Here is a 27,713-nt window from a genome sequence, read left to right on the forward strand (position 1 = left end):
ATTTTCTTAAGTATGGCTGTCACATAGGAGCAAATTTTCTGTTGCTCCAGAGTGCAGGTATTGTTTTTAAAACTATTGTGAGCTGCTTTTATATTTTTATATTGCTTTATATTTGTAAATCACCTTAAGATGCATGTAAAAGACCATTCATTTTTTTAAAAAAAGTACTGGGTACAGAATTTTGCATTCTGTGAATTGCAGTTTCTGTTTTTCTTTTATAACAGACTTTCAAGTTTCCAGTGAGTATGACTGGTAACATATCAGAAAGAAACTGGGGGGGGGGAGGAGAACATGGTGAATCGATGTCTTGCATCGCTGTTTGCCCTTCTTTGTGAGCAACGGAAGCAGACTCAAGGATGCAAAGCAGTATATGTGGAATTGGGGGCGGGGGGTCATGGTCTGAGCCACAGAGCCTGACCCAAGCAAAGCAGGGGACGGGCTCTTCCTTTGAGACAGGTGCTAGGCTGGCTGAAACGGTAGAGAAAGAGACCCGACCACATACTCAGTTTCACTTCTGCACTTCAGAACTGTGGCTGCCCCACCCCCCTTCTGCCCCCAACCGATCCTCCCGACAAACAAGAGTGCTGAATTGGTGTGTGTGTGTGTGTGTGCTTAAGATTGCAGATCACAGATGTTCTCTGTCTTAATTGTTTTGGCCCTGGCAACATTGCCAGGAAGGAACTCGTGGGGAGGGGCAAAAGAGACAAAGCGTGGGACATCCGTGGTCGGACCTCCCCGGCCAGTGGCGGCTGGTGTCTCTGTGTCAGTGGGGCACTGGAAAGTTCATGCTGAATCCGGAGCGGATTCCACTGCCCCCCACTGACATGGAGCCACCAGCGGCCACTGTCCTCAGCTCTTCCCGCCCCCACCTGGCAGAGGCTTTAAAATTTAAATGTTTGGGGTTCTGATCAGAAAATAGGAAACTGACTTGTATCAAGTCAGACTGTGCTTTGCTACACTGATTGGCAGCAGCAGCTCTCTAAGGCAGCCTTTCCCAACCAGTGTGCCTCCAGATGTTCTTGGACCACAACTCCCATCAGCCTCCCATTGGCAATGCTGGCTGAGGCTGATGGGAGTTGTGGTCCAACAACATCTGGAGGCACACTGGTTGAGAAAAGCTGCTCTAAGGTTTCAGGCCACTCCCGGCCCTGCCTAGAGATGCTGCTGGGGCTGAGCCTGGGTCACGCTGCATTTGTTCTGCCACAACGGATGGTCGAATCTGTCAGTTTCAGTTTTTCTCCATTCCTCATTTTTCCAGTCAAGTGACTGGTTAGCCAGCCAGATGGGCGACTAAGAAATCCAATAAATAAATAAATAAAAGTTAAGTTCTCCATACAGGCATGCCCCGCTTAAAGTCGCTTCACTTAAAGTCGCCTCACTATAAAGAACATGCTCCATACTCCACCATACCCCACTTTAACGTACGCGCTTGGCAATAATGGACACTTAATGGCATGACGCCGCTGCCATCTGGTGGCGATTGCAGTGCAGTACATGCATAGATAATTGCTTCACTCTAAGTACATTTTCACTTTACATACATGCTCCGGTCCCATTGCGTATGTTAAAGCGGGATATGCCTGTATTTCCACACCAATTTGCGATTTTTTAACAAAGTTCTCATTAAGTGTGAATTCTCCTAAGATTCACAGGTTTGTATGCAATTTTGCCTAATGTACACACTTTTGCAAAGCAGTAATACATTTTTGTATGTTATTTTCACTCACATAAGCATTTTGTATGCACATTTTGCCCTCATATAGCACCTTCTAGCCATCAGCATCTTTTCAACTCTAACCAGTTATAAAACAGCCTACAGCTGGAATGGGGCACCTGAGGCCCTCTAGGTGTTGCTGGACTACAATTCCCTTCATCCCTGACCATTGGCTATGCTGGCTGGTGCTGATGGGATCTGGTGTCCAACCACCTCTGGAAGGTCACAGGTTCCCTCTCTCTGACTGAGATTTTTGTTAATACTGTGGGGTGGGTGGGGAGAATAGAAAGGACTAAATTCCACACGCCTGTCCGCAGGTGGGCAAGTAAGGAGGAAGCGAATCAGCGTTACCTTGGTAGATGTCCTGAAGAGATCCTCCACCACAGAACTCCATGCAAATCCACAGCTTGTTAACCCTAGTGAGACAGCAGAGATGAGAAGGTTTATAGTGGAGGAACAGCAGGTACGTGGGGGAGGATTGAAAGGGGGATGAGGTCCACCTCAGTTGCACCCCAGTTATCCTGAAGCTGTCTCCAGTTTTTTCCAAATCTTCACCAACCTGGTCATAAGAACATAAGAAAAGCCTTGCTGCAGTGGCGGCTGTTGGCTTCATGTCAGTGGGGCAGTGGGATGCACTCCAGGTTTTAGTCTGAGCTTTCCTTGAAAGTTCAGACTAAAATCCAGAGCGGATTCCACTGCCCCACTAACATGGAGCCAACAGGCACCACTGTCTTGCTGGATCAAACTAAAGGCCCATCTAGTCTAGCACCCTATTCCCACAGTGGCCAACGAGATGCCTACATGGGAAGCCTGAAAGCAGGACCTGAGTGCAATGTCACCCTCCCCATTTGCGATTGTCAGCAAAAGGTTTTCAGAGGCATGCCACATCTGATCCTGGAGGTAGTACACAGCTATCAGGGCTAGTAGCCATTGTTAGATTTATCCTCCATTGATGTCTAAAAGACAAAGCTGCCCTGGGCTCCTTTGGAAGGAAGGGCAGGATATCATCATCATCATCATCATCCTCTTCTAAAGTCACCCAAGTCGGTGTGGCCATTATTACTACATCTTGTGGTACTGAATTTCATTTCTCAACTATGCGTTGTGTGAAGAAGCACTTTTTTTTGTCTGCCCTGAATCTTCCAACATTCAGCTTCACTGGGTGTTCACAAGTCCTAGTGTTACGAGAGAAGGGGGAAAACTTTTCTCTATCCACTTTTGCCATGCCATGCCTAATTTTATAGACTTCTATCATGTCACTTCTGACTCGCCTTTTCTCTAAACTAAAAAGCCCCGAATGCTGCAACCTTTTCTCCATCCCCTTGATAATTTTCATTGGGCTTTTCCGAACTTTATCCAGTTCTACAATATCCTTTTTGAGGTGAGGCAACCAAAACTGTACACAGCATTCTAAGTGCGGTCGCATCCTAGATTTGTATAACGGCATTTGATATTAGAAGTTTTGCTTTCAGGCCCTTTCCTAATGGAATTTGCCTTTTCCATGGCTGCTGCACACTGAGCAGACATTTTAAGCCACGCTGGTTCTGGCTCATTGTAAACCATAACATCTGAGGGGCACCAGGTTGGGGAAGGTGACCCTGCAAAAGGCTCCGAGATGAACCTCTCAGACTGCAAGGTGAAGCTATATAGTCCAGCAAAGTGATGTGGGCTGGCCATGCCTGGGGCTGGCAGGGGACCTCTCCCCACCATCAGGGAAGGCTCTCTCACCGGAGGTAGCTGCCATAATAGGCTACAATGTTGTGATGTTGGCAGGTCTTCACCATCAAGATCTCTTGCTGAATGGTGGCGCAGTCATCGTCTGGACAGAATAGGATGAAAAACAAGCATTTAAAATGTGATTAAATTCAAAAGGTACTTTTAGGATCAAACTAGAAATGGGATCAATTGTGTTAATGCAGTTAATATGCAGGGTTTCTTTACAGGTGCCTCCCAGAGCTGGAGCCAGAGGACGACCAGATTGGGCCCTGGTTGAGGGCCCCTTAAGGGCCCCTCCTTAGGGTGGAAGGGTAGCACTCCCATTCTGCAATCTGCGGCAGGGTTGACTCCCGACCCTGCTGCAGATCGCAGAAAGGGAGCTCCCAGACACTCCCCCCCATACAGACTGTGCAGGCTTCAATAATCTCGCAAGCATGCCTCACCTACCTTTCCTGTGGCTGTGAATTCCATGTGCACTGCACGCGCATGCCTGCCATCAACCAGGATGGAAGTGGAGGTTTTCCTAACGGGCCGACACCTCTGCCACCATCTTGGTTGATGGCAAGCATGTGTGTGTGACTGCGTAGCGTAGCGCGCATGCGTGTCATCAACCAAGATGGCGGAAAGGACATCAGCCCCTTATGGAAACCCCCACAGCCATCTTGGTTGATGGCAGGTATGCTCAAGCAGCGCACGTGGCATTCACATGAGGAGGCGGGAGAGATAGGTGGGGCATGCGGGCAGGTGCCCAAGGGCCCAGTCACACCTGGTGCCAGCCCTGGTCCCTGTAGATGGATGTTGTATTGCAGGTGTATTCTGCAACATGTTCTCGACACAAATAACATTTATTCTGTGATGTTTCCCCAGTGCTACCAGGTTATTGCTGTCCAGAGGGCTCTATAGCACAACAGAAGTTTGGGGGAAAATAAACCAGAACATTTGTAGTGTAAAAGTAATGAGACTGGAACAGAAAGTAACGGGATATGCACTGGCTGGAAAATGAAGCAGTGTGATGATTGTCCCAATAGTGTCATGAGCGCTAATTATCATGAGTGCACAATAAGAACGAAGTCTAAAGAGCCCCTTTAAAAAATATAAATAGAAGCCTCAGGGCCCCCTTAGCAGCAGCAGGACTGCAAGGGGTGATTTTTGCAGCATGGGGGAATTTTGTTGGGAATGCAGCAGGAAGGAAAAAAAGATTACATTCTTCCTCTCCATTGCCACTTCTGATTCACTTCCCCTGTCTGTTGTTGCTATTTACATTTTGTTAAACCTGCACATTAACTGCAGTCACACAACTAATGTCGCAGCTAGTGCGCCCCTTAGCAGTACAATATCCTGGTTTGGATCTTATTTGGCTGCAGCCTTTCTAGCAGCCTTTGCCAACCTGGTGCCCTCCAGATGTTTTGGACTACAGCTCCCATCAGCCCCAGCCAGCATGGCTGTTTTGGACTCCAACTGCCGGACAGGAGTTGAAGTTCAAAAGCATCTGCAGGGCACCAGGTTACAAACGCGGCTTTGTAGACTCTCTTTAATTCAAATTATTATTGCAGTGTTTGCCAAAGGAAAAGCGATGGCTTTGGAGTTGGTGCAAGTTGCCAACTACAAGTCAGCAACTGGCAATCTCTAAGGTTAACCTTCCCCCTCCCCTTTTGTGATGCCATGTGTTCCCCAAATGTCAAAGAAACCTCAAAAAGTGCTAGAAAAGCACTTATTTACAGAAGTAATCAAATCTGCCTAACACATTTCATGTGTTCCCTCAAAAGGAAGGAAGTATCTTTCTTTTTTTAAGAAAAATAGAAAAGAGGAATTTTGCAAGCATACATACAGTGGAGGGAGACGCTCAAAATTAAAATTAAAATAACAAATGACATCGTAGCAAAAAAAGAATACATACAGGCAGCCACGATCTTGAAACTTACTGTTCCAAAACACACTTTTATTTACACCCGACCTATTTGCATTCGTTTACAGTTATATACTGTAGGTGGGTTAGGCTAAGAGACAGTGACTGGCCTGAGGTCCTCCAATGAACGTCATGGCTGAGCTGGGATTTGAACTCAGGTCACCCCAGCTGTAGTCCAAGGCTCAATCCACTGCACCACCCTGGCTTCCACTCTGACCCTGTTCTCTGGAATCACCACCCTTCATGGCATCCACTTTTTGCTGAACATCCAGATGCCACCAATGCTAAATCATTGTAGTCAGAGGCTTTTCGTGTTGTCCTCCCATGTTCCTTTTTTAAGAAAAAAGGATGCAGAACATTCAGGAAGGAGCCTCGAATCTCTCCTCAGGGAGCAGGGCCCCCACAGCCAGCCAGTTTTCTCAGTGAAGAAAGTCACCTCAGGAAGGCTCGCCTGTACGTTCTTCTCAAGAGCTCGGGCAGCTGCACCAAAGAGGGTAGTAGGAGCTGAAGTTCATCAGGCCTTAACCCCAATACTTGTTTTTTTCTGCCCCACAATAATTACAAAAAAAAAAAAAGGTTTCTGAGCTTATATATGCCATGAATGAGTAACCGCAAACAGCATCCATGCTTCTGGGAAGGAGCGGGTAGGATTTTCCAGTCAGCCAATGTGTTTTCAAGCAAATGTTCTTTGCTAGCCAGCAAACTCATCTCCGGCCTATGAGGTGACTTTCTGCACTCATTGGGCAAGAAGGGATTCATACAGGATCCTATCTCGAGCAGAGCTTGGAAAAGTACTTTTTTGAACTACAACTCCCATCAGCCCTAGGCAACATGGCCACTGGATTAGGCTGATGGGAGCTGTAGTTCAAACAAGTAACTTTTCCAAGCTCTGATCTCGAGGCACATGAATGCACATTTAAAGTGCATGACTTCCTCCAAAGAACCCTAGGAACTGTAGTTTGTTAAGGATGCTGGGAACTGTTGCTCTCTGTGCTGAACTACAGTTCCCAGGCTTCTTTGAGGGAAGCCATGTGCTTTAAATGTATGGTGTCTTTGTATGCAGCCTCAGTTTAGGCCATGGCTGCCCACTGAAAAGAAAATTGTCATTTTCCTCACTCACCTGCTTCCATCTTTACCATTTTGATAGCAGCCAGTTTCCCCGTCTCCTTGTTCCTTGCCTGAGGAAATACAGAAAGGAGAAGGTGTTTAAATTGTTTTTTTTTAACATTCTTTAGGGCCCTATACAGCTCTAAAATGGCTTCCCTTTCTTCTTCCATATACTTCAATAGAAGTTCTCCTCACTGTCCTTTTGTCTGTTTGTTGTAAGGTCACAGTGAACAAGTGGAGCTTTTACTGTGGGGGGGAGATTAGTGTGGCTCCCTCACTGCTTACATTAAAACATCTAAAAAAAACCCTCACTTTTTATCCCTCCTAGATATTTTGGCTGACATATTCGGCTCCTACTGGGAGGAAGGGTGGAATATAAATCTAATAAATAAATAAATAAATAAAATTATCTCCTGTTGTTTCATTTTGCCTGTTGCATATTATTGTGCAGTGGGATTTTGTTTTTTTTTTACTGTTTTCACTGTACAGCACTGTGATGTCCATTGGAAGGAAGACCAGGATATAAATTATGTGAAAGAAAGAATTCAGCCAAGCAGTGGTTCTGAAATTTTTGGAAAAACAAGCATGATGTCACTGGATATTATTGTTTCCCAAACCACTGATTTGTTTAGTGTCGTAAGGAAAAGTGGCTGCCAGGACTCATGTCAAACATGTGGTCTCCCCAACAAGGAAATAATAAGAACTCTTGTTCGGCAAAGAGCCCCAACAGCATTAACTACAGTAGGGCCCCGCTCATACAGTGGGTTACGTTCCAGACCCCCGCTGTAAAGCGAAAACCGCTGTAAAGCGGATCCCATTGACTTACATTGACCAAAATGGCACCCAGCGGCAAAAAACCGCCGTAAAAGCAGAACAAGCGCTGTAAAGCGGGGCCTTTCTACAATTCACAACCGCTGTATTAGCGGAACGCTGTAAAGCGAAGCGCTGTAAAGCGGGGCCCTACTGTATATGTTTCCTCAATGAACGTTCAGCCACTTTTATTGCTTCCCATTCAGTATGGCTGAAGGATTAGTGATGAATTGCCCCTTTTATTGCCCCCTAATTAGCCAGCTTTTGGTCCTTGTGGGATGTGTGTGTGTGTGTGTGTTAACATACTGGTTTCCTTTCACTATTATTTTTCTTTCTTTGCTACCAAAACCTTTGCCACACAAATCAGGTCTGGAAAAACACCAGGGGGTGGAGCAGGAAACATTTGGAATGCAACTGTTTGGCAATGACATCATCTGGACGCGCCATCAAAAGAAAGTGAACAAAGGATGGCAATTACAGAGAAAGGGTCTAGTATGGAAGCATCTAGGGTCTTTGCGGAAAGGCCAGTGACAAGGGGGTTCTCAATGAAAGGGGGAGCTGTGTATGCAGGAAAACCTCACAGGTTCCATATTGCAAGATGTGGGGAGGGCTCAGGAAACAGGAGAGAGACAGGAACGTGCAGCAAGCTGGGATGCCGAGAGAAAATAAAGGCTCACAAGGGCAAAAAGAGGGAAGGCAAGACAGACAACTGCTCAGGCTCAAAAGCAGTGAACTGCAGGCACAATGGATGAGAAAAGCAGAGGCCTGAGGATGCTAAGAGCAAAATGTACATTTTCCGTAGCAGGTCCAATTGCAGGTTCAAAGCTGGGAAAGAGGTGCTATTTCAAATGGGGAAATGGAGCAAGGGAATTGGTTAACTCCCTTCCCCAGTGGCACAGATCTGCTTCCCCTCCACAGCAGTTTTTTTTTAAAGAGACCCCATGTGGTGTTGTGTCTAGAGTGTTGGACTAGGACCTGGGAGACCAGGGTTCAAATCCCCACTCAGCCATGAAGCTCACTGGGTGACCTTGAGCCAGTCACAGTCTCTCAGCCGAACCTACCTCACAGGGTTGTTGTGGGAATAAAGTGGAGTGGAGGGGGAGGAGAACCCTGTGCACCACTTTGAGCTCCTTGGAGGAAAGGTGGAATATAAATGTAATAGTAAGTAAATAAAATAGTGGGGGGAAATAGACTAATGTGAGAGGTATTACTGAAGAGTGAGTTACCATTATAAGCAATTCTAACCAGAAATGAAAAATGGAAGTGATCTAAAAAAACCTCTGAGCCTAACCTACCTCACAGGGTTGTTGTGATGATAAATACAGAGACAGGGACAACCATGTATGCCACCTTGAGCTCTTTGGGAAAAGGTGGTATATAAATGCAATAATAAATAAACAGACAGACAGACAAGATAGGAGACCCAATTGTGAATTTCTGTCACCTCATTTTGCAGCTCTACGTTCCCCAGTTTGAAGAGGAAAACCAGAAAGAGGAAGTAGAACGCAAGCTGACAAATCCACAGTGAAGAGATTTGGCAGAGGATACAGCTGCAGCACTCAGCTCTTTTGATGCTATTAACCAGGCTGTGTGTTGCTCTAAAGGCAAGATGCCCCCCTTTTACATTCAGCGGATGGGGGGGGCTTCCAACCTAGGCTACCCGTCCTTCTCTCCAAGAGGTGTGGGAGAGTAAAACTGGCAGGTCAGAGGAGAAGGGCTGTTTCCATATGTTTTCCATGTTGTGGAGAAAGTTAGTGCCTCTTTAATGAGGCACTGACTTAGTAGCGATTGAAGGATCTGTCAGTTTTGATTCTCTCAATTTCTCCTTTTTCCAGTCTTAAATTCAGTTCTCCACATTTCTACAGCAAATTGCATATTTCTTTAAATAATCATGAAAATTCTTTAGCATTTAGCAAATTTCTAATGAAAACAAATTTTATGCAGTTTTTACACATTTTTGCAAGCAATTTCTCCTAGTATAATGCTTTGTATATGTTATTTTCACTAATATATTCATTTTTATGTACACTTTCCCCTAATATATGCATTTTGTAAACATTGTTTGGTTGGAAAACTGCATTGCAAAAGTCAGATAAGTGCAAATTTCAGAGGGTGGCTGCATTTTGTGGCCAAAAGTGTGGATTTGATAGATTCGCCTTTAAATGTGAACTGAACTGAATTTCTCCTCATCCCCTACTTACTAGCAACAAGACACTAATCAAACGCTGCTTGCCACAAAATTAGGGACAGACGAATCTGTCAATTTCAGTTTCTCATTTCTCTGTTCTTAAATTCAGTTTGCTTTATGTCCTCATCAGTTTGCAAATTTTAATAAAAAATCCTCATGAAAATTCATCAGCATTTTAGTGCACATTTCTCTGAATAAAATGAATTTTTATAAACACTTTTATCTAATAATGCCTTTTTGTATGTTCTTTTCACTAATATATGCATTTTATGCATACTTTCAGTGTGCATAAAATGCATATAGTGAAAAGAACATACAAAAAGGCATTATTAGATAAATAATAGCTATACAGAGATATATGGGTATAGATATAAAGATTGTGTGCGTGTGTTTGCATGCATTCAAATAAGTGCATGTTTTGAAGGACAGCTGTGTTTAAGTTTGCATATTGTTTCAGGAAGTGTGAACTACGAAGGTTCACATTAAAATGCATACTGAACTGACTTTCTCCCCTTTCCCTGGACAAAATACAGGTTGTGCCTGTCATTCTGGGTATTTCCTAGGACACTTCCCAGGAGAAACAGCTATTGCAGATGTCATAAAACGTGTGGAGAACCTTTGACCCTGCAGATGCGGCTGAACTAAAACTATCATCCCTGGCCATTGGCCATGCTTGCTGGGGCCAATGGGAGGTGAAGTTCAGCAACATCTGGAGGGCCAGAGGTTCACCCCACCTGCCATAGAAAAATTGGGTGTTTCATCCACACATGCACACCCCAACTTTTCATTCCCCACTGTAATTCTTCCCAGACTAGTAGCATTGGAAGACAGGTAAGTTTCTTTTTAAAAAGGGACAGATACTGCCTGTGAACCATACCCCTAAACCCAGATGAGCAGTTTAGGGATGGGTGAGAATTTATATACAGTTCTCATTTCAAGCCTAAACTATCAAATTTATACTTTCCGAAACAATATGAGAATCAAAACACAGCCATCCTTTGAAATTCACACTTATTCAAATTTTGCGAATGAAGTATGCCAAGCAAACAGTGTTTACAACAATGCATGTATTAGGGCTAAGTGTGCATAAAAATGAATATATGAGTGAAAATAACATGCAAAAATGCATTATATGATGAGAAATGACTTGCAAAAATGTGTACATTAGTCAAAAAAAAAGGTGAAGGTGTCCCCGCACTTGTAGTGCGAGTCGTTTCCAACTCTTAGGGTGACGTCTTGCGATGTTTACTAGGCAGACCGTATATATGGGGTGGGATTGCCAGTTCCTTTCCCGGCCTTTCTTTACCCCCAGCATATGCCGGGTACTCATTTTACCGACCATGGATGGATGGAAGGCTGAGTGGACCTCGACCCCTTTTACCGGAGTTTCAACTTCCTCCTTCCGTTGGAATCGAACTCCGGCCGTGAGCAGAGCTTCAGCTGCGTTACCGCCGCTTACCACTCTGCACCACGTTAGTCAAAGCTGCCTACAAAAAAGTGTTTATTAGAAGAAATTCACACTAAAATGTTGGAGAATTTTTTTAAAAAAATAGTAAATTGCTGCAGAAATGTGGAGAACTGAATTTAAGACTGGAAAAATGAGGAACGGAGAAAGGCGAAATTGACAGATCTTTCCATCCCTACTGCAGGAATGAGCTGTATGTCAGACGATAGTGATGAGAAAAAGCCTGCATATGTTCAGAAGCATTAACGTCAACTTCATTGTTCTGTTCATTCTGTTCAATTGATGATTCTGTTATCTGTGAGGACGATGCAGTAAAAGATGGACATCCGCTGTTTGTTGAGTTGCCCTACCTACAAATAGATAAGATCCAAATATCTTCAACAGTCTATTGTGGTCAAAACCACAAAAAAATCAATTGCCAGCAATAGAAACAGATATATATACAAGTGGGACCTGCAGCCGGAATGTTGCAAGGGGAAGGCGAACAGGAGGGGTGAAGAACTGGAAGTTCCAAGGGCCAAGTCTGGCCTCTTCAGAGTACTAACTGGTCCTTCATTTGCCAACTCAGAGGCATATGTTTGGCGGGAAAAGCTGCAGCAACTGGAATTTCTGGCAGTCCACATTGACAAAGGAGGGAGTGCCTGCTTGGTAAATCTCCCTCTCTTCTCTAACGTGGCTATCTCATAAAACTAGTTGCTGTTCTGGACTTTACATCTCTTACATGATCCATAGAGAGGGTAGTCAAAACAGACAGAAGGAGGGTTACCACTCCCCCCACCCTTCAAGGGTTCCTATGCCTTTCACTGCCACATGACAGGCAGAAGTGTTGTGGCTGCGGCTTTTCCTGACATGGAATGAGGCAGAAAGCTGAACCTGTTGAAGTGTGGCCTGCCTTGCAGCTATAAAAAGCCAACAGTGCCTTTGACACTGAGGCTAGCATCATGTAGCGGATAAAGTGCTGAACAGAGCAACGAATCTGTCCCTCAACTGTGAAACCCACTAGGACTACAGTAATAATAATAATAATAATAATAAATTTAATGTTTGTGTCGCCTATCTGGCCGAAGCCACTCTAGGCGACGTACGCGTTAAAATACAATAAAATACAATATAAATACAGAATAAAATACAATGCAGTCAACAATAACCATTTTAAATAGCAGCAGTATAGAACAATGTAGGGCCATCAATAAACAATTTAAAACAATCATAGAAAAATTAGCCCACCCCGGAGATCCCAAAGGCCTGTCCAAAGAGCCAAGTTTTTAATGCCCGGCGAAATGTATCCAGGGAAGGGGCATGGCGGAGATCGAACGGGAGGGAGTTCCAGAGAGTGGGGGCCGCCACTGAGAATGCCCTCTCTCTAGTCCCCACCAACCTAGCTGTTTTCGTCGGTGGGACTGAGAGAAGGCCCTGCGTGGCTGATCTAGTCAGGCGGCTTAGTTGGTGGTACTGGAGGCGCTCCTTCAGGTAGACTGGGCCGAGACCGTATAGGGATTTAAAGGTTAACACCAACACCTTGAATTGGGCCCGGAAAACAACTGGGAGCCAATGTAGATGAAATAACACTGGCGTAATGTGATCACGGCGGCGGCTGTTTGTGAGCAGACGAGCCGCCGCATTCTGCACCAGTTGTAATTTCCGGACCGTTTTCAAGGGTAACCCCACGTAGAGCGCATTGCAGTAGTCTAATCGAGAGGTGACCAGAGCATGTACTACCAGTGGGAGCTGATGAATAGGGAGGTAGGGTTGCAGCCTACGTATAAGGTGTAGCTGATACCAAGCTGCCCGGCTCACTGCCGAAATCTGAGCCTCCATGGACAGCTTAAAATCAAGAACAATCCCGAGGCTGCGGACCTGATCCTTCAGGGGTAGACTCACCCCATTAAGCTTCAGGTCAACAACACCTAACCTTCCCCTGTCACCCACAAGCAGCACCTCGGTCTTATCAGGATTGAGCTTCAGCCTGTTCCTTCCCATCCACTCACTCACGGATTCCAGGCACTTGGACAAGGTTTCCACAGCCAACTCCGGTGAGGATTTAAAAGAGAGATAGAGCTGCGTGTCATCAGCATATTGGTGACACTGCAGCCCAAAACTCCTGATGATGGCTCCCAGCGGTTTTACATAGATGTTAAATAGCACGGCAGAGAGGATAGAGCCCTGTGGCACTCCACAAATGAGGGGCCAAGGGTCTGAGACCTCATCCCTCAATGCTACCTGTTGATGCCTGTCAGAGAGAAAGGATCGGAACCACTGTAAAACAGTGCCTCCTATTCCCAGTCCCTCCAGGCAATCTAACAGGATACCGTGGTCAACGGTATCAAAAGCCGCTGAGAGATCCAGGAGGACAAGAAAGGTGAATTCTCCCCTATCTAATGCCCTCCTCATATCATCCACCAGAGCGACCAAGGCTGTTTCAGTACCATGTCCAGTCTTGAAACCCGATTGGTATGGATCCAAATAATCCGTTTCATCCAAGTGTGCTGACAACTGGTTAGCCACCACTCGCTCAATGATCTTGCCCAAAAATGGCAAATTCGAAATGGGGCGAAAGTTGTTCAAGACTTGGGGATCCAAGGAGGACTTTTTAAGGATAGGTTTTATGATTGCCTCCTTGAGGGCCGGTGGCAGTACACCCTCCTTCAGTCATGCACATACTGGGAGGCAACCCCAATGCGCAGAGTTGTACTTGATTCTGAACATCGGACGGGACTGCAGGTGATTTCAGTCTAGTCACTACTTGTAAGGCTAACCAGCAGCACGGTTGTTGTGAAGGGAAAATGGGGGGGGGAATGCTTCGTGAGGTCCTTAGGAGAAGGGTGGGTTAAAAAATTGATCAGCAACCCACATCAACTTCCCTGATATCATGCAGCCAAGAGTTCCACAGGTGAATGTTGCAACTTTTTTAAAAAAGCCTTTTTCAAGCCTGAGATTTATTTGTTTAACCCTGCAACGAAACCCAGTTTAACACGCAGCCGTGAAAGTCAGAGCTCAAAGGGCCCCAGCAATGCCAACAGACACAAATTCTCCAAAAAGGAACGGTGTGGTTCGTTACCTTATAGACTTCCCCGTAGGTCCCTCCGCCAACTCTCTGCAGAAGTTCAAAGTCCTCTTGTGGGTTTCTGGTAGAAATATCTAGGGCTGCTCTTTCTTGGGCATCCATTGTTCAGCGCTTCCCCCCTCCCCTCTCAAGGAGGAGGTTTGCAAAGTCTCTGTGTCTCTCTGTGTGTGGGCGTCAGCAGCAATGTGGTCAGGGCACTGATAAAATTCTCAGGGTTCTGCTTCCTGATTTGAAGCATGATTGGTCTGCGTGAGCTGAGCTCCCCTACAGCCTTTAGGCAAGGCAAGCCAGCCTTGTGGCGGGTATACAGAGATCAGGCAGGGTTTTATATCTCCTCCCCTTTCCTGAGCCTTTTACATGATCAATTTCCTTTGGGAAGGGATAGTGCCAGAGCAAGGGTGAGGAACCTCGCGCCTGGGGGCCGAATGTAGACCTGTGGGCCTCTTTATTTGGCCCCCAGAACTCTTCCCAGGCCACACACCCCTTTGCACCCTGCTTGAGTGTTTTCGCCTGGCTGAAATGTCTCCTTGAACTCTGATCTCTTGCTGATCTGAATGGAGGATAGGAGGGTTGTGTGAAGAAACTAGCCAGTCCTTCCAAAAGTAAAATTTACATTCATTGCCCTGCCCACTTTTGTCTCTGCCTCACCTGGCATGTGGCCCTCAGAAGGTTGCCCAGAAGGGAATGTGGCCCTTGGCCTGAAAAAGATTCCTCACCTTGTGCTAGAGACACTTATAAGGACATAAGAAGAGCCTGCTGGATCAGGCCAATGGCCCATCCAGTCCGAGCTAGGCATGACTTTGTCTAATCTTGCAGGAGTGAATTCCATAGTTTAACTATGTACTTACAGTGCCTTGAAAAGGCAACAGCATAGGAACCTTTCTGTACTCCCAGGTCAGACGACGATGTTGCCCGGTATGGTCTTTTCTGACTGCCCCCACCTATCTAGGGTCTCATGCAGAGATGAGCCTTTGCCATCTCCTGCTACCTGATCCCTTTAACTGGAGAGGGTGCAATCTGAACCTGGGACCTTCTGCATGCAATGCAGGCGCTCCACCACTGAGCTAAGATCCCTCCCTACCCAAGGTATGTGAGTCAGGAGCTTCACTCGGTGCAGGCCACTCATGCCAACAAGCAGTCAGGCAGCCTGTTTGCCAACTATTATTTGGCTGAGATGTGCGCTGCTAGGGGGCATTAAGGGCATCTTGCCCAGGGTCCCCCCAAACCTGAAGCTTAGGGACTAGTCTTCCTATTGGTCAATGTACACAGGTTGAGCAGGTAGCAGGCAAGCTAGCATCCAGGCAGGCTTTTCAGAATGTTTCCTTTTGGAGGAAATGGTGCTAGAGAGACCTATGGTGTCTTTGGGGACTAGTCTTCTTATTGGTCAATGTATACAAGTTGAGCAGGTAGTATGCAAGCTAACATCCAGGAGGGATCAGTTTTCTCTTGCAGGAAATGGTACTAGAGACACAATATCTTTGGGGACTAGTCTTCTTATTAAGGAATGCACAGGTCAAGCAGGTAGCAAGCCAGCACCCATGTCACCCGCAATATCAAGCCAGTATCATGGGACCCTACTGAACGTTCCTCTGAAATCTATTAGCAGCACTGGCTGACCCAAAAGTGGAGCTTAAATAACGGTTTCCCTTCAGTTTTTTCAGCACGTTTCCCCATGGCCAGTAACGGAAGCGGTCACTTGGGACAGAAACCTTACCAGAGGCACCAAGGCAGCAGCGTGTGATCCAAAGGATGCACTCTAATGGATGCTGCAGTTGCAAAATTTCTGAGACCAACCTTGGTTGTGTCTGAAATAATTATGAAAAATCTCAGCAGACTATAATGATACAGAAATGCTGTCTTTATTTTCATGATTATTTTAACTGTATTTTTGTATGAATTTTGTGTCTATGACAGTATGTGCTGTTGCTTTGAGCCACTCTGCGTATGACTGTAGATGAAAGGGATATACTTTATTATTCAGATTTTCTTTGCTCAAACGCAGGCATCAGAAACTGCCAATCCAGAGCAAAAGAAAGGGGTGGGGCAAGCAAGGCGGGGTGGGGTGGGGTCTCACTCATCTTGAGACGATGAAATGGAGTCCTGGACCACAATCTCCACTTTTAGATTTCAACCTTAGAACCATTGACCTGAGAATAATCCTCATTGCATTCAATGGCACTTACTTCTGAGTAGATTGTATATAGGATTGCACTGTAAAACTAGTGGCTGACCCTACAGCCTACTTATATCCCTTCAGGGTGGTGCTGTGTTTACTTATATGCCCCCCGGCACAAAGGGAGCTGTTGTTGATTCCAAAGCTGTGCAAATTGGTTGTTCGTCTTGAATCTTTAAAAAATAATAATAGTCATGCATTTGGAACGTTTTGTAAAAATTTGAACATCCTACCCAGAGTTCAGGTTGCTTGTTGTTTCTTCCTTTATGGCTTCCTTTATGGGATCAATCCATCTCTTGTTTGGCCTTCCTCTTTTTCTACTCCCTTCTGTTTTTCCCAGCATTATTGTCTCTTCTAGTGAATCATGTCTTCTCATTATGTGTCCAAAGTATGATAACCTCAGTTTCATCATTTTAGCTTCTAGTGACCGTTCTGGTTTAATTTGTTCTAATACCCAATTATTTGTCTTTTTCGCAGTCCATGGTATGAGAAAAGCTCTCCAGAAAACCATCAGGGAGGGATTATGATGATGATAATAATAATAATCTAACAAGTTCCTAGTCCTTGTGGTAGCAGATCTACAACGAAAAAAAGTTTTGAAAAGAGGCGGGGTGGAGAGGTCTCTCCTGCAGAGGGGGCGGGGCCTCGCGTACAGCCAGGAGTAGATCTGTATCTGGCGCCCGCATGCGCTGCTCATCTCGGCGATCCCGTCATGCTTCGGCAGAAGCGGAAATCGGAAGCTGCCCGGCCGGAAGTGGCCTTCCTTCCGGCTGCTTCCCCTTCTTATCCTGAGGCCGTGGTGCTTCTCCCTCCTCCCCTGGCTCCGTGTGCCATGGCGCTCTTCGAGCAGATGCGGGCGAACGTGGGGAAGCTGCTAAAGGGTATCGACAGGTACTGGCCCGAGAGAGTGACTGCTGGTGGTGGTGGAGGAGCAGCAGCAGCAGGAGCTGCTGCCGGGTCGGGGTTACCATGGCAACCAGCCCCCGTCCCGCCCTTCGGGGGCGACTGTGGAAACCAGAAAATGAAGTGACGCAGGGCCGTCTGCCATGTCTTGGCTTCCCGTATTCCCTTGAGTCGCCCTCTGCACGTGGCTCGGAGGCGCCCTGTCCTTGTTGTGGCTTCCTGCTCTCAACCAGGCACCTGGTTGGCCACTGTGAGAACTGGATGCTGGACTAGATGGGCCACTGGCCTGATCCAGCAGGCTCTTCTTATGTTCTCTTTACGTTTTATACAGCATCTCTCTTCTCAAGTCGAGTTCTTAAAAAGGGCTTTGAAAGGTGGCGTGGTGTAGTGGTTAGAGTAGGGGTGGGAAACCTCAGGCTCCGGGGGCCACATCTAGTCCTCCAACTGGCCCTCGGAGCAATTTCTAGGCTATGGCCCTTCCTACCCCGCTTCGTCCCCCAAATGTTTCTCCCTGGCTAGAAGACGTCCTTGAACTCTGATGATGCATTTTGATTGCTTGGATAGAGAGGGTTTGTGTGTAGAAAGTAGCCTACTATACAAAGGTAAATTTTACATTAACTTTAGCTTCTTGCCCTGCCCACTGCTGCCATGTGGCCCTCAGAAGGTTGACTAGAAGGAAATGTGGCCCTTGGACTGATGAAAAAGTTCCTCCATTGCTGGGTTAGATTGTCAGACTAGGACCTGGGAGGCCAGAGTTCAAACCCCCACTCAGCTGTAAAGCTTCCTGAGTGGCCTAGGACTAGTCATCCTATCTCAGGCTAACCTATCTCATAGGGTTGTTGTGAGGATAAAATGGGAGAGAGACGAGGCCGTGTATGCCACTTTGACCTTCTTTATTTTTTCAAGATATTTATTTTTAATGTAAGTAATCAAAGGTATTTGGGGGCAGGGAGAGAAGTATTCTACCATATGATCTTCCTTGGTAACAATAGGATACACCAGGTCAGACTACTTGTTTGTATAGCCCAGGATTGTCAGAAGCTCTTCACAGTCTTGGGCGGAGAAGGATCTTTCCTGTCACTTGCTGCCTTTTTTGCAGGGGGAGGAGAACAGACTGGAGATGTGTTCTACCACTAGCAATGGCCTTTTTGGGTAATTAGTTAGTAATTGACTTTAATTTGTGAGATCTTTTTCCACATGAGACACTGGGGTTGGTGTTTGTTTATTTATCAGAGGCACTTCTGACCCAGTCCTTGTTAAATTCAATCTAGGGGTTGGAATACAATATAAAAAAATACAATGCATAATTAATAATAAAAACATCAAATATAACCTCCTGTGCCTTATTATAACCTATATCAATAAATATTCTGTTAGAGTATTTCGATACGCATACTCCCTGAGAAATCAGTCTGGTAAATCTTAACAGGTTGGTACTGATAAGCATAACTTTAATAACTCAACAAATACCGTAACCCTCATCCAATTGAAGTTATTTGTGCCCAACTCCCTCATAGGTTTCTTGCAAGCATAAGAAACATGTGTATGTTGGGGAGGGACACACACTTTATGATCTTGTAACAAGCTAAAGAAAGAGTGGCAGGCTGGCAAGTTCCATAAGTAGAGATTTGAACCTGGTCTCCAGCTGAATGGCAGCACTCTAACTGTAACTTTCTGATGCCTCTTATTTTGGCAATGCTTCCTTGCAACTGTTCCAACCGACTGTTCCTGCACTTCAGGTATAACCCAGAGAACCTGGCCACGTTGGAGCGATATGTGGAGACCCAAGCCAAGGAGAATGCCTATGACCTTGAGGCCAACCTAGCTGTGCTGAAACTGTGAGTTGGCTGCTTGTTTAACTCTTTGGAGGGAATCTGACATTGAAACAGTTCTGAGAAGATTGGTGGTGAGGGCAAAACATTTGTACCCAGCCATTGATTTGGTAAAGGGCTGGGGCATTAGGGGCTTCAGCTGCCCATCTATAAAATGGGTATGGGAATGAAGTGTCTCGCAAGCTGAGTGTGAGACTTTGAAGAACAGTAAAGCATTTTCTACTGTAGAGCTGAGTGATGATACATTCCTATCTTCTTTCTGTCTGGAGTCCCAAGATATTCATTCCTGTCTCTCTCTTTCTCTTTTGTATCCAGGTATCAGTTTAACCCTGCCTTCTTCCAAACCACAGTGACTGCCCAGATCCTGCTGAAAGCTCTGACCAATCTGCCCCACACAGACTTCACGCTCTGCAAGTGCATGATCGACCAAACTCATGTATCCTTTATCCAAAGGGACGGTAGACCTGCACAGAGCAAAGACTTGAGCTATGAACCGAGAAGTCCCAGATTAACATTAGGCAACGCTTGATCCTCAGTCTACAATCTGTGGACAATATTATGCTTCATGCTGTTGTTGAATTACTGAGTTAATGTATGCATAGTGCAATGGATGCGCTAAAACTGTGTAAAAGTGAAATATTGCCATCCTAAGACAGTAAATCTTCAGCTTTTTGGACCTGGGAGCTCAAGCTGCATAGCAACTCTTGCCAACAAGGCAAAAACCATGTTTTAAGTCCAACTGAAATCAACAGGACTTAAATGCTTTGTGATGGAGACTTTCTCTTCCCAGAATACATTAATTGCAGGAAGCCATTTCAGTTCATTGGGGGGGGGAATCCTTGTATTAACTGTGGAATAATGGCAACTAAAATGCCACAAAGTATTTGTGAGCAACCTTTGAAGTTCCTTAGAGCTGTTCTTGTGACTTGAGTGTTAAAGAGGAGGGGAGTGGGAAGCAGGGGAGAGAGAGATTCTGTGTCTGCACTTTGTAAGATGGCATGGAGGAGATATTACAACTCTGCTGTGTTTCACTAGTAGAAGCAAAAACTGGTGATTGCTCTCACTTTGCAATATAAAAGCAATTAGTTACAGGCAGGCCCCATTTATACGGCAGGTTCCGTTCCGGACTGCCGCCGTAAAGCGGAAATCGCCGTAAAGCGGATCCCATTGATAATAATGGGGCGTGTTGCGCAAAAATGACATCAAAATGGCACACGACAGAAAAAAAACGCCGTAAAAGCGGAACAAGCGCCTTAATGCGGGGACTTTCCCTAATTGAAAGCTGCCGCATTAGTGAATCGCTGTAAAGCGAAGCGCTATAAAGCGGGGCCCTACTGTATTAGAATTTATCCAGCATCTAACTTGTGTTGGATTGGGGCAACTGCTGCTGTGTGAGACCACAGAGCAGAGCATTCCTCCTCCCTTCTCCTGAGAAGCACTCTTTGGTCATATAACTATGTTGCTTTCCATTTATCCTTTACCATCTTTTTTTAAACCAGGGATAGGGAACCTCTGACCTCCAGATGTTGTTGAACTACAACTCCCATCAGCCCCAGCTAGCTTGGCCAGTGGATTATGGAAGTTGTAGTTCAGCAACATCTGGAGGGCCAAAGGTCCCCCACACCTGTTTTAACCTGAAAGAAATGAAGGTGGTGGTGGTGTGTGACCCACATAGGTAGGGGTGGGTGGGGAGAGCTCAAATGTGGGATTACGGTTCACCAATTAAAAGATCAGTGGCTTTGAGTTCTCTGTGGATGTGATGTTTCTGCAGTGCTATTAAGCGAAAGTTGCTGTTAAGTTTACATTAGTGGGTAAATGTGCCTTTCCTCTTCCGGCTATATAGTGGGCTGTTAATAATTCTTACCCTGGCCCATCCCTGAGACCTGGTGCAGAAAACCCCCACCTTTCCCCAATGCCATTTGCCGCCTTAATGCCATTTCTCCCAGCAAGAGGAGAGACCCATCCGTCAGATCTTATATCTGGGCGAGCTGCTGGAAACTTGCCTCTTCCAGGCTTTCTGGGTAAGCCAAGCCCTTCTGATATCGACAATTCTTTGTGTTTGCAAACAGTTTTTTGTAGGGATGCTTGCCTGGCTCAGTCTTGGCTTGCCTTTATTTATTTATTTATTTTATATTTTATGCATAGTTATTGGTTTTTCAAATTTCAAGAAAGTGGGGGTCTGGACTCCCTGGGGTTGGAATTAATATATGAAAGAAAAGGCTACTAGTCACCTAGTCTTAACTTGCTTTTCCTAGGCAGTAAAAACACATGGCTTTCAGTAGGCATTTTAATAAGTATACTGATGGGGCTGTCTAAAATGTTGATTTCTGATGTTCTACACTTGCTTTTTTGTTTGCATGTCTCTAAATGTACAACTGTTAATGGTGTGTGTATATATATATATTTCAGTCTTTTTAAAACAAAACAAAAAATCCCTGATATAGGAAACTGGGATATAGAAATTAAGTCTAGCTTTTCCTCCAGTCTTGCTAATATTGGGGTGGGGTGTCGGGGAATGTCTCTACTGTCTTCATCCAAAATTTGTGTTTGTATTTTCCATAGCAAGCGCTAGATGAGAACATGGAACTCCTGGATGGGATCACTGGATTTGAGGATTCTGTTAGGAAATGTAAGTGTACTTCCCGCTGCTCCTGCGCTCTTCCTCCTTTCCCCTTCAAATGCTAAAATTCTCTGCATATATCTTTGTAAATATTTAAGTACCTTACTTTTTTTAAACAGAAAAGTCCTCAGTTCTCCATAAAAACTGTACTTTACATCAGTGAGTCCAGTATGCTTAAAGCAAGTGTGCTTGCCTTGCATACCGTCTCGCTTGTAAATGCTTGCCCTTCTCATTCTTCCTTTGCCCTGAAGAGCATTTGTAAGCCTCTGGTTTTACAAATGGTCTGCTTCATCTTTCTGCAGCCCTTTCCCAAAGCAAGTCATACACCCACACTCTTAAAGCAGAGGGAGGCAGTCTGGTGCTTAGTTCCTTGGTAGTATTAACCAAGGGTTCCCTTAACTGAGAAACCAAAACCCATTGCAACCTGTGTGGATTCCAAACCCTGTTCAAACATAGGATTGTTGCTTCAGGGTCATTCCTAAGCCTGTTATCTTGTCTCTTCACAGTCATCTGTCATGTGGTGGGGATCACATACGAACACATTGACCGCTGGCTTCTGGCCAAGATGTTGGGCGACCTCACAGGTGAGTGGCTCTTTACACAGAGGTATATCCTGCGTTCACTCTCAGTAGCCCAAGGGTGTATAACGTTGGCCATGTTCACCCATCACAGTGAGCCATTAACTACGGCTTTCCATGCACGAGTGAATCATGTCTGCTTCACTCTTCCCCACAAGCATGTTGACAAAAGATACAGCAACCCTTGGTTAGTGTTGCATTGAAACCAGGGATTGTGGGTTTTTCACTCCAAACTATGATGATAATTGGCTTTCCAGTAGTGGCTTGTTTGAAGCAAACCATGAAACTTAGTTTGGATGTTATGGTAAGCCAGGGATTGTGGTTTGCTTCCACTGTGTGCTAGCAGATTTGCTTATGCACAGTTTCCAACTGTGAACTACTTCTGCTTTACTGAGCTAGTTTGGGAACTGGCGTGGTGTTATGTGAGAGCGTGGTCACACTAAGAGGGACTCTCTGGCCATCCCTGTCCTCAGGGTTTATTTTAATCCAAGATGAGTAAGGAAGAATTATTTGGTTTCCTAGAAATCTAACGTGGTCTTCCTCCTAGACCTCTGCTTTTTTAAGCTTTCAGCTGGAGAAATATTTTTATATATGGAGGAAAGGGAGCACTAGCTTTTGGGGCAGATGAAAGGAAATAAATGGGTAGCTGGGAAGCCTTCTGTGTATGTCCTTCAGTGGTGGAGAGGTGATATTCTGTCCATTTTCCATCAACTGAGCTCAAGTCGAATCTTGAAAATTGTTTCTGATCTTAATATGCAATACCACTTCTGGAAAGAGAGCCTTTTTGGTGGTGACACCCTGACGATGGAATGCTCTCCCCAAGGACTCTTCATCTGGCACTGCTCTGACATTTTGATGCCAGACAAAGACCTTTATATTTTCCCTGGCTTTTTAATTGTTCCGTTCAACCTGTTTTCTTTGTTTCATGATTCTAGGCATTCTTCAGATTTTTGCTGCTTTGGGCCAGTGTGTCTAGTTCAGTGTTGATGGTGGTGTTTTTTTCCCTAAGCTGTTCTGAGAATTTGCTTGAAGAGCAGAGTAGAACTTCTTACAGTTTGTCCATCCTCTGCCCAGCCCCACCACCACTCTCTTGACCCACATCTTCTTCATTGCAGAGAACCAGCTCAAGTCTTGGATGAGCAAATACGGCTGGACGGAGACAGAGCCTGGGACAATCTTCATCTGCAACCAGGAGGAGAGCATCAAGCCCAAAAACATTGTGGAAAAGATAGACTTTGACAGTGAGTGTCTTAATAATAATAATAATAATTTAATTTATGTGTCGCCTATCTGGCCAACGGCCACTCTAGGCGACGTACAAATCAGTTGCAGTAAATGCAGCACAATAAAATACACATAAAATACAATATAACAAGGAAGCTATAAATAGGAATGATAACAGTTCAGAGTAATAGGCAGTTAGTCCTGAAAATTAACCCTCCCCGGAAGTCCCAAAGGCCTGTCTGAAAAGCCAGGTCTTCAAGGCTTTGCGGAATACATTCAGGGAAGGGGCATGCCGAAGATCGTACGGGAGGGAGTTCCAGAGAGTGGGGGCCGCCACTGAAAATGCCCTCTCTCTAGTCCCCACCAACCTAGCTGTTTTCGTTGGTGGGACTGAGAGAAGGCCCTGAGTGGCTGATCTTGTCGGGCGGCATAATTGGTGACGCTGGAGGCGCTCCATCAGGTAAACTGGTCCAAAACCGTGTAGGGATTTAAAGGTTAGTACCAACACCTTGAATTGAGCCCGGAAAATAACTGGAAGCCAGTGTAGATCGAATAACACTGGAGTGATGTGTTCCCGGCGGCGACAATTTGTAAGTAGTCGAGCCGCAGCATTTTGTATAAGTTGTAATTTCTTCTCCTTTCCTCTTAACTGTTGTGATGAGAAAGGGGGAAGGCTGTTGATGCTAGTTTGTTCAATACTCTGCTTGACAGGTGGGGGCGGTCTCTGTGATTGACCATAGTGTTGACCAATCAGAATGGCTATTATATTCTGCTATAGAAGATAGAGCTCAGTGGTAGAGCACTTGCTTTGCATGCAGAAAGCCCCAAGTTTAATCACCAGCTAAGGGATCTTGAATAGTAAGTCTTGGAAAGATCCCACCACTGAAGAATTTCTCTCTCTCTCTCTCTTTCTTCCTGCTTTCTTTCAGGTGTTTCCAGTATCATGGCTTCTTCACAGTGAGGCCTCTTCTGGCAGCTCTTCCCTGTCTCTTGCTGCATTTAATTTTAACATCCCATTTAAAAAAAACTGTGGCCAATAAATGACTCTACCCAGCTTATACCCCTTGTGTTGCTGCAGCTTCAGTTTTGCCCACGGGCTCTACCAGTTTTGCTAGGGCACAGAAGTTGGTGCATTGAAAGGGAAGGATGTATCTGGGCTGCAAGGGAGCGGTGAAGGCACTGATGGCTTGGAAAGAGCTGGAGGACTGTGCATCCCTGGACCATGGGCTGGGAAGTGGGATGCAACTTAAGGCCCTGGGTTGGCGTCTAAATGTGTCAGATGGGTGGAGACAAAGGTGCGCATGCCCTCCTCACGCCTCCATATCCTCATTGGATAATCCTCAGTTTGAGGGAATGGGCAGGGGTGTGCCGCATCCCTTGTCCCATCATCCTCCTGGACTGCTTGCTGCCGAGCATTGTTGTCTCAGCTGCTGCCATGTGCACCCTCCTTCTGCCTTTGAGTTTGGAAGGAAGGGACAGGAAGCATCTACGTGGCTTTTGTCCAAGGGCTGGCCAATTAGGCCAGGGCAGGGAACATCCAGCCCACAGGCCAAACTTGCCCTGCCCAGTTCAAATGTGGCCTGTGAGGCCATTTTTCACAAACCACTTCACATGTTGGCGTATGTGAAGAAGAAGCCTTAAGTGCGCTCCTACTTGTGCACTGGCGAGCAGAAGCAGTCTTTGGCTGGGCTACCCAAGGTCAGCTGATGGGCAGTTGGGCCGGAGCCTGTGAATCGGCTGTGAGTGGTGCTTTGAAGTCAGGATTTCAGCATGCACAGTCACCTGACATCATTGTGATATTGGGAGGACAGTCCTACCCACCTGTCAGATTTGGCCCGCAAAGCTAGATCGTGGTAGGTTTCCAGCCCGTAGAAGCAAAAAGATTTCCTATCCCTGGTCTGGGCTACAGCTGACTCTTGTTATGGCTGGGGTGGATGGGAGGAGCACTTCAGGGTGGCAAGCGTACACATTATAGCTGTCCTTTCACAAATGGAAGGCGTGTATAATGCTAGCTATCCTGACTAACCGTGCCAAGTCCTCCTCCTTCCTCAAGAGGGTGAAAATACACAGCCAAATGTTTAGATCCCTCCCGTGGACAACTTTCCAAATTGAATGCAGCATTGTGGCCTTCGCTGCAAAACAATTAAATGTTTCTACTTGTGAGCTTTGGTCAGACCTTCTGAAACTTGTCTGTTGACCTGCTGTTCTCACAAATGCCATTAGATGGTGCCAGAGAGCTGAAATAGAAAATGGAACTTGGGTGTTCACCAGCTGTGGAAGGGCCGCATGTTAAGGCAATGAGCTGTTGCACGGTACTGATGCCCCCGCCCTCCTGACCTTTCAGAACTCTTGCTTATTCTCCCCCACTTTTGGAGAGTAGGTGGATATCGCTCACACTCTTCCAAATCTACCGTTGTAGCCTTCTGGACTAGAAAACCTTTTGTTTTTATTGAAAGCAACACTGCAGACTCCTTAATTCTCTGCAACAAATTTCTGCCTGTGCATGTTGCAGTTGGAGAAGACACACACCACCTCCAGAAGTTAGGCAGATGAGGGGTGTGTGTGCATACATAGCACAGTAGTCCTTGCATGAGCTTACAATCTGTTAGCCCAGTGGTAGCCATTGTAGTGCCCTCCAGGTGTTTGATTACAACTCCCATCATCACTTTCTATTGGCTATGCTGGTTGGGGCTGATGGGAGTTGTAGTCTAGCATCTGTAGGGTGCCAGGTTGGCTACTCCTGTGTTAGCCTACCAACTGGAAGATGAGGCATGAAGGAGACTTTGGCCAGCCCTGCTCTAATGTGATGTCCTCCAGATGCTGTTGGAACTCCCAACACCCACTGTCCTCAACCCTTGGCCATGCTAGCTGGGGCTGATGGGATTTGTTGTCCAACAACATCTGAAGGGGCCCATGTTGGCTACCCCTTCTTTAGAAACTTATGAGAAGTAGCAACCTGGAAGGGAGGTAATGCTGATGACAGACTAGGATGCAGCTCAAGCACTGAGTTAAGTGGACTTTTTTGGGAAATGGATGCATAAAGAAGAAGCCATTCCATGTAAAGCAGTTGTTCTCAATGGTATGTTTTACCATAAAGGTAAAGGTGTCCCCGCACTTGTAGTGCGAGTTGTTTCCAACTCTTAGGGTGACGTCTTGCGACGTTTTACTAGGCAGACCGTATATATGGGGTGGGATTGCCAGTTCCTTCCCTGGCCTTTCTTTACCCCCCAGCATATGCCTGGTACTCATTTTACCGACCACGGATGGATGGAAGGCTGAGTGGACCTCGACCTCTTTTACCGGAGATTCGACTTCCTCCTTCCGTTGGAATCGAACTCTGGCCGTGAGCAGAGCTTTCGGCTGTGTTACCGCCGCTTACCACTCTGCGCCGTGGAGGATTTTACCATAGCAGCAGCTAAAAGTTTCCTCTGTTCCTCACATTAGGCTAAATCCCTCATCGGTAGTTACTCAGATGTTAATTTGTTCTTGTATATTGCGGGTAGTTCCAATGCATGACTCATGGGGCGCAGTACGTAATTGGTGTCATTACTCTGCTCTTGATTCCAGTTGGTGGACCTTGAGCTTCTAGTGAGTGTGCTCATAGTCATAGGCAGTTTTATATATACCACACTTTTTGCAACTGCATTTGTCCTAAAAGTGGTTCACATAAAAAAGACAAAACAGTGTAAACGCAGGTACCGCTGTGATTCATAATAAAAAGCATGAGAACACTACAGAATAACACTAAACAGCCAACAATTAACAGTTCATTTAATATACATCAGAATTGTGAGCATAAAACTCATCAATAGGTCAAAGTAAAAATATCCAAGAACTTCAAATCCAAAAGCCCAAGAACTTTGCATCCAAAACCAGCCCCACAGTTGATGGCGTAAGTACAAAAGGCCAGAAGGCCCCTTCATAGTTCTTTGGAAGCAGCTGCATTATGAAGGCTCTCGGGGATGGGGGATGGGGCAAGGTAGGTGGAAACGGACATTCCCCTGATGGCAGCCACAGAGTTTCTCATGCCTGATCTATAGCAGCTTCTGGCCACAACTTTTTCTCTCTCCTTTCTCCACGCTGCCCCCCTCACCCAGCCTGTCTGAGGACGGAATCTGAGGTGACAAACCCTGCACATAGATTTACAATCCAAAAGACGGCATGAAAGGAAAAGGGCCAGGAGGGAAAAGGGGGGGGGAAGCAAACTTCGGTGCCAATTCTTGACATTAAATAGTAGTAGTCATTATAAGGACTAGCTGGAATGAAGCACCTGATGGAGCTGGTCTTCCACCAGCGCTGATGGAATGAGCCTGGCTTCCCATCTCTTCCACTGAGGCAGCTTGCTGGAATGGCTGCTAGTAGCTGGTGGCAGTTGAGGAAGAGGAGGCCTGATGGAGCTGGCCTTTCTGAATG

General features: G+C 45.8%; 2 protein-coding genes across 4 annotated transcripts in view; one reads left to right on the forward strand and one right to left on the reverse strand.

The window, feature by feature from the left end:
- The window catches only part of MAP4K1 (mitogen-activated protein kinase kinase kinase kinase 1), a 51,517-nt gene extending 37,303 nt beyond the window's left edge, over nt 1-14,214 (reverse strand). For 2 of the 3 annotated variants that reach the window (XM_061596449.1, XM_061596448.1), the window contains exons 1-4: nt 13,965-14,214; nt 6,457-6,514; nt 3,443-3,533; nt 2,066-2,130 (exon numbers count right to left, since the gene is read on the reverse strand). In XM_061596449.1, the coding sequence (XP_061452433.1) occupies nt 2,066-2,130; nt 3,443-3,533; nt 6,457-6,514; nt 13,965-14,072 (322 nt within the window). In that variant the 5' untranslated portion in view covers nt 14,073-14,214. The remainder of the gene's footprint in view (nt 1-2,065; nt 2,131-3,442; nt 3,534-6,456; nt 6,515-13,964) is intronic. The other variant, XM_061596450.1, reaches the window with a different exon arrangement.
- A 2,630-nt stretch (nt 14,215-16,844) lies between these two features.
- On the forward strand, nt 16,845-24,358 carry EIF3K (eukaryotic translation initiation factor 3 subunit K). Its single transcript, XM_061596432.1, has 8 exons — nt 16,845-17,034; nt 18,786-18,884; nt 19,194-19,314; nt 20,825-20,899; nt 21,441-21,507; nt 22,005-22,082; nt 23,192-23,317; nt 24,230-24,358. Exons 1-8 carry the CDS (start codon nt 16,856-16,858, stop codon nt 24,259-24,261), a joined length of 777 nt encoding a protein of 258 aa, XP_061452416.1. The 5' UTR covers nt 16,845-16,855; the 3' UTR covers nt 24,262-24,358.
- Nucleotides 24,359-27,713: the final 3,355 nt, after the last annotated feature.

Source organism: Rhineura floridana, chromosome 15 (assembly GCF_030035675.1).
Source record: "Rhineura floridana isolate rRhiFlo1 chromosome 15, rRhiFlo1.hap2, whole genome shotgun sequence".
Classification (NCBI taxonomy): domain Eukaryota; kingdom Metazoa; phylum Chordata; class Lepidosauria; order Squamata; family Rhineuridae; genus Rhineura; species Rhineura floridana.

Bases quoted from the DNA above. Each gene is read 5' to 3' on its own strand.
- EIF3K (XM_061596432.1), top strand. From the start codon at position 16,856: ATGCTTCGGCAGAAGCGGAAATCGGAAGCTGCCCGGCCGGAAGTGGCC. The intron at 17,035-18,785 runs GTACTGGCCCGA...CCTGCACTTCAG, and splicing joins CTGCTAAAGGGTATCGACAG to GTATAACCCAGAGAACCTGG. The intron at 19,315-20,824 runs GTATCCTTTATC...CATTTCTCCCAG, and splicing joins GCATGATCGACCAAACTCAT to CAAGAGGAGAGACCCATCCG.